Source organism: Ziziphus jujuba, chromosome 10 (assembly GCF_031755915.1).
Source record: "Ziziphus jujuba cultivar Dongzao chromosome 10, ASM3175591v1".
NCBI lineage: Eukaryota > Viridiplantae > Streptophyta > Magnoliopsida > Rosales > Rhamnaceae > Ziziphus > Ziziphus jujuba.
This window is the reverse complement of record NC_083388.1, coordinates 17645256-17651872: the sequence shown is the minus strand read 5'-3', so window position 1 is coordinate 17651872 and position 6617 is coordinate 17645256. Positions and strand designations below refer to the sequence as shown.

The following is a 6617-nucleotide window of genomic DNA, read 5'->3' as shown; positions in this document are numbered from 1 at the left end:
CTGTGTCTGATTTTTTATTTATTTTTTTTAATCTTTTTCCCCATTTTCAGATTGCATATATATATATATATAGATATATATATATTTGCTTTTACCCTTTTATGGGTTTTAGATGGGGTTTATGGATTGGATAAGGATAAAAATTTATCGCCACCAAATATCTACTTGCATATGCAGAAAATAATGCAAGTTGAACTAGAATACTCATCTCTATTGCCTGTCAAGTCCGTCAAAGAAGCCATATCTATGAAACATTATTACACTTTTTAAAATTCTACCCATGAAAAAAAGGAACAAGAAATGGAATACAACAAACCAAAACCCAAACGGACCATAATATATGAAATTCACCACTTGGGCTTTTTCTTGAACCCGTAATGGGAATTAATACTTTATGTTATAAACAAGGAATTAATACTTTATGTTATAAACAAAATTGTATTCAGTGAAGAAAATATCGATGTCGATGGAAATGTCGAGGGTATGATTTTACGGAAATATCGATAGAAATGTCGATATCGATGGAAATATCGGTAAAGTTACGGAAACTGTAAATTTTTAATTTAGAAAATAATTTTTTTTATATGAGATAATTAATATAATAAAATTATATAAGAATACAATAATTAGAATACAATAATTATAAAATATTCTATAAATATGATAAATTATTTATAAGTGAATAAAATATAAAGTTAATTCACACCAAAATATAGAAAATTTAACAGAGATAATAGTAAGATACAAGAAATTCTCAAATATAATCCCTAATACATTATTAATACCAAAAAGAATTCCTTGGTTCTTCAAATTGATGATCATATCTTGATATTTCACGTGTATAACAATAGGCATTCCAATTTATTTTTTTTTTCATTTCAAATTTTTTTTCAATACTTTCAGCATCATACTTGATTAATATTTTGAAAAAAAAAAAAATCAAACAATCAATCATTTCGGCTTTCTTCAATTTCGGCTCTCACCCTCTCAATCAATTTTTTTTTTAAGCCAATAACAACCGAAAAAGCAAAAAAAAAAAAAAAAAAAAAAAAAAAAAAAAAAAACCAATTTCCCAATTTCGGCCTCTCTCTTCTCTTCCCTTCTCTTGTCTTCTCGTCTCTTCTCTCTGTGAAAACTGAAAACAAATTTCTTTGCCTTGCTAGCAAATTGACACTTTGACAGATCGTTAATGGCTCGCGTGAAGGGGAAAAAATTAGCTGCCTCGCTGGAGAAACCGACTGCGTGAAGGCCTGGGTATTCCTCGCTGGAGAAACCGACTGCCTCGCTGGGTGACTGGGTCACTGCTCTGCTGCTGGGATGCTGGGAAATTGGATTGATTTTTCATTTTTTTCTGTATTTTTCTGCTGCTGGGATGCTGCATCAATTTCCCCTCATTCCACCCCCAACCGAATGATCCCCCCATTCCCAATCATAGTTTTTTTTATTTTTTTCTGTATTTTTCTGCTGCTGGGAAATTGAACTGATTTTTTTTTATTTTTTTCTGTATTTTTCTGCTGCTGGGATGCTGCATCAATTTCCCCTCATTCCCCCCCCCCAACCGAATGATCCCCTCATTCCTAATCATAGTTTTTTTTATTTTTTTCTGTATTTTTCTGCTGCTGGGATGCTGCATCAATTTCCCCTCATTCCCCCCCCAACCGAATGATCCCCTCATTCCCAATCATAGTTTTTTTTATTTTTTTCTGTATTTTTCTGCTGCTGGAAAATTGAATTGATTTTTTTTTTCTGTATTTTTCTGCTGCTGGGATGCTGGGAAATTGGATTAATTCTTTGTTTGCTGCATCAATTTCCATTTATTCCCCCCCCCCCCCGAACCGATATATCCAGAAATTTCCACATTTTACCATCGATAACCCACCCGATCTTTCCACCTTATCCACCCAAAATCCGACATCTTCACCGACAATGGCCGATTCCGTCGACTTCCATCGATTCCGGCGACAGATCGACGACACGCGTGCAAGAAACTTCTTCCCCCCCTGTCGGTGTCGGACAGCGTCGACAACGGAAATTATCGTCGACATTTCCACTGTCTCGCCGATTTTTACTTCCCTGATTGTATTAATATAATGCATGATTTGGTTATTTTCAACTTGAGGCCAAAAATGAAACTTAAAAAGAGAATATAGCAAATGAAAAGATTTAATAATTTATTGAAGAATATTGTCAAATTATAAGATGGTAGTATACTAGAATTCCTATACAAGCTGTAAAAGATTATTATAATTATTATTATTCCTGCTCTATCCACCGCCGAATCTCTCTTTTGCCACCCATGCCTACTACAGCTCTTGCCAGCTCTGCCTCCAATCCCATTATTATCATTATCCTCGCGGTAATTACATTTTAAAACACTGTCACCGAAAATAAATAAATATTCTAATACAGTCCACCCAGAATTCGAATATTCCGAACTTGTCCCCGTTGTTTCCTCTTCTCTCCTCCTCCATTCGGGATATTCCCTACTTGTTCCTTCTTCTTCGTCCGCACTGCGATTCTCGTTTGTGCTTTCTTCGTCACAACCCAAACCCCTCACTACCACCCAACCATCCGATTCCCAATTTGCCACTGACTTTGTAATTAATTTACCAATTCGGTTTTTGACCGCAAGAGTACTGTTAAAACCAAGACTTGAATCATCCGAATCACAGTGATCTTCATCATTGTCATCTTCGTCGAACTCTGAGTTAACCCAGTCGAGTACGCAGCGAGGAGATGAGTCGGCGACCGAGTTGGGCGCTGCCGATGCTAAAAAAGGATGCGTCAGCAGTTGATCACAGTTCCATCGCCGGGTCGGATCCCTCCCGAGACACCTTTTCAGGAAATCACGACCCGTTTCGGACAGCTCGGTTGGGAATTCGGGTAACTCGTCGGAGAACCCGATACGAGCCAGTGCATCGGCGCCGCGATCCTCCCATGCCGGTTTTCCGGTGATCATCTCGATGATCGTGCAGCCCAAGGACCAGATATCAGACTTTGGTCCCTGCGATTCGCCGCGAACCACTTCCGGCGCCATCCACAGTGGGCTTCCACGTGGCACAATCGGAGCCCCACAGGCTCGGCCGGAGATTTCCATAGCCGATCCGAAATCGGCGAGTTTAGCGTGGATATGACTCGGGCCCACCAAGATATTCTTCCCCTTGACGTCGCAGTGAACAATGCCCCTGGCGTGTACGTACCTCAACGCCGACACTATACACCAGGTATGCGACCGTATAATCCTCTCGTCCACGTCAGAACCGAAACGCCGTGTGGCCACGTCAGCGACGGTGCCACCTGGCACATATTCCATATGAAGGTTCCTGCTGCACGACGCCGTTTCCTGATCCTCGTCGTCTCCGAGATACCCAACCACGTAAGGAGAAGATAACGATCGGAGAATTCGAATTTCGTTCTCCAAAGCTTCCATCTGACCAGGAAGACACGTGTACCGATCCACGGACTTGACGGCGAAAACATGACCGTCCGATTTGCTGACTCCAATACTTACGGAACCAAAAGACCCTTTGCCTATACACTTTCCTCTAACCCAAGAAACAGTATGGGAATGAAGCTTCACGTTTGCCATCTCAAAAAAATAAAAATTCTCTCAAAGTGCGTGTGTCTGAGTCTTTCCCGAGGGACCAAGCACGTATATATATGTGTATGAAAAAAAATTTAATAGCTGTCGAATATTCAATTTAATTTTAACAATAATCCTAAGTGGAATTTCCAAATGGATAATTGGCAAAAAGTTTCGGTGACGTCAAGGGGGAGGTGGTGGGGTCGGGAGTTCTGGTTGCTGTGTGCATAAAAACTCTTGGTTTGTGTTGACGTTAAAAAGGATAGTGGGGGTAGGATACTGGGTTTTATCCTTATCCAATATCAGAGGGACTTGAGGTGTGATCTTGGCCATTGATTTTACTAGATCTCAAAATGAATCGGTTCTCCTCATGGGAATTTTGACATGTGGTGGAAATATTAATTTTACTCGAGCCGGTGTGGTTCGTGGAGGGGAATTTTCTGTTTGTGGTTGAGGGAAAAAGAAAAAGAAAAAGAAAAAACTATATATATATATATATAATTGTAGTGATCGTGGGGACATTTCTAGTTAGGTGCACCACAAGATCACAACCTTCCGATTTGTTGATTATTTTATTCCACAAATGTCTACCATAGGTGAAGTTACATAGTAGTTATAATGGGCGCGATACATGGAATAACGATTGGAAAAGAATATCAATATATAATATTTGTGTGGAGAGGTGCGAAATTAGTTGAAAGGTGCGAACCACACAAAAAAGGCGCTGATAGGGAAAGGGGACAGAATTCGGTTGGGGCGAAACCGGTGTCTGAAACGTAAGTGGGTCCCAAAACGAGTGTGACGTGGAGAGAAAGAGTAGGTCCACGTAAGAGGGAGAGAAGAAATGGAGGTTGTGAAATGCGGTAAAGAGATGGAGTGAGAAATATGTTAGACGTGTTTGGTCCACGAACCATCAGATATTATTTTAATTATTTGAATATATTATATATATTTTTTTGGTGGGAAATGAGTGAATGGAAAAATGACAAAAAAAAGGCCAACTCAAAATAATTTTGGGATATTATTTTATTGCTTATTGGATTTCGTTCTTGTACAAAGATAATGGAGTATGGAAAAGGGTTTCGTTTGGGAAGGGGGACAAACACTTTGTGACACTTCATATTTTCCTAACTTCCTAACAATGACTACCCACAATCCATTACTAGCTTCTTCTTCTTGTTTTCTCTTTCCTCTCCTGTTTTTATTTTATTGTTATGTTTCTTTGTTTCCTTGTGGTCAGCCAAAAAAAAAAAAAAAAAAAAAACCATACTTTTTTTTTCTAATAATTTATTGATTATGATCAAAACCTTTGAATCTCACGTGGGCTGCTTAGTTAGATAATTGATTGTGGATGCCAATATATGTTTGATAGTTAATAACATTTTTTTTTTTTAACTAGTATTTCGGAAAGGAAAACATATACTTAACTTCCTACCAATGTGGAGGCACTTCTACTTTAACTATATGTTAAAATTTTATTTGTCTTGTATAGTTGAATTCCAAAAAATGTAATAATTAATAATTAAATATTATTATTTCAAAAAAATAATTAAATATTATTGTTTCCAAAAAAATAATTAAATATTATAAATTAAAAAAAATTACTAATTAGTGGAATCTATAGACTAATTGAAGATTAGTTTGTTATAAAAGTGGAGTACTACTAATAAGTTGTAGGGATAAACTAAAAATATTTTTGTAAGTTCGGATTATTTTGTAAAATATATATATATATATTTTTAAATAAAAGGAAAAAGCAGAGAAATTTTAATCACAGTAGAATCAGTGTGGTGTAAAGGGGATAAGTTCGGAACAATTTGATGCGTATTGCTAGAGAAAAGGTTGAAAGAGTGTTCCCTTCCTCAATCGTCCACATAAAGTCGTAACCTTTAATTTTTTAATTTTTATTTTTGGATGACTCACAGTCGTAAACTTTTAAAAGCAAAAACTAAAAAGAAAATGGTGGCAGATAAAATTCCAACTGGGTATTAATAAATACCCATAAAAAGAAAAGACAAAGATGATTTCAAATTGGTGATTCCTATGCATATGTATTTATATTTATGTAAATGGATAACCATTATCTGCATCAAAATCACAGTCAGTATCATTTTCCCTATTGCTTTCACAGGCAAATGAATGCGTACAATCAACAACAGATCAATCAATCATTTACTTAAGAACCACAAATAAGAATCAAAAACTTTTTCCCCACCAAAATATATATTGGAGATAAAATCAAAATTATATATTTTGCAACATTAATATTGCTCATATTATAAATCAATTAATTAATACGAGGTTTAGTTTGTTTGGTTTCCAAAAAAAACAATAAATTAATTTTAGTTTGGATTTTGTTCGGGTTGGTTTTGGGACTAATAATTAATGTCCAGAAGAGCAAGGCAAAAAAACAGCAAGCAAGAATCAAATGGTCGCCAATTCAACGTGCATGCATGAATATATGAAATTAAAACGCTTTTTTATTTTTATTTATTATTATTATTTTTTTTTCAGTTTGTGCGCCTGACATGCATACCTCAGTCCCTTTTTCTAGGTCTCCTTTTCTTTACCATGTCTATTTTATTGTTCAGGTTCATGCACGACCAAAACTAACCAGTTGTTAAGCAGAACCCAAATTGCACGACAAGTTATATCCTAAATAAAGGGAAAAAGTGTTTTAGGAAAAAGATAACAAGCAAGAAATATCAACTGGGTAAGAAATATTAAAGAGTTTGGCACATTCGATGCATGTAAATATAGTGTATTTTGGGGTACTATTTATATAATTGGTCATGTTTTGAGAAAATTAGAGCTCTTCGGCAAAGCCAGAGAGACACATAACATGGTGTACGCAAAGAGACATTGATGGAGTTGGTTTTAGGAAAATGCCCGAGCGGCCCAACTTTGTTATTTATTGGGAGCATGCGAGCGTGGCCCGGTATGCAGAGAGCCAGGCAGCTGGTCTTATCGTGCGTGTGCTGTTTTTTTGGGTCAATTTCAAGTCAAGAGCTTCTTAAAGCAACCTATTCAACAC

At 36.6% G+C, this 6617-nt stretch overlaps 1 protein-coding gene across 1 annotated transcript; it reads right to left on the bottom strand.

Moving 5' to 3' along the window:
* Positions 1-1301: 1301 nt before the first annotated feature.
* Positions 1302-3643, bottom strand: LOC107411495 (mitogen-activated protein kinase kinase kinase 18). Its single transcript, XM_016019092.4, has one exon. The coding sequence runs from the start codon at positions 3587-3589 to the stop codon at positions 2066-2068; it is 1524 nt and encodes a 507-aa protein (XP_015874578.3). The 5' UTR covers positions 3590-3643; the 3' UTR covers positions 1302-2065.
* Positions 3644-6617: the final 2974 nt, after the last annotated feature.

Bases quoted from the DNA above. Each gene is read 5' to 3' on its own strand.
- LOC107411495 (XM_016019092.4), bottom strand. From the start codon at position 3,589: ATGGCAAACGTGAAGCTTCATTCCCATACTGTTTCTTGGGTTAGAGGA.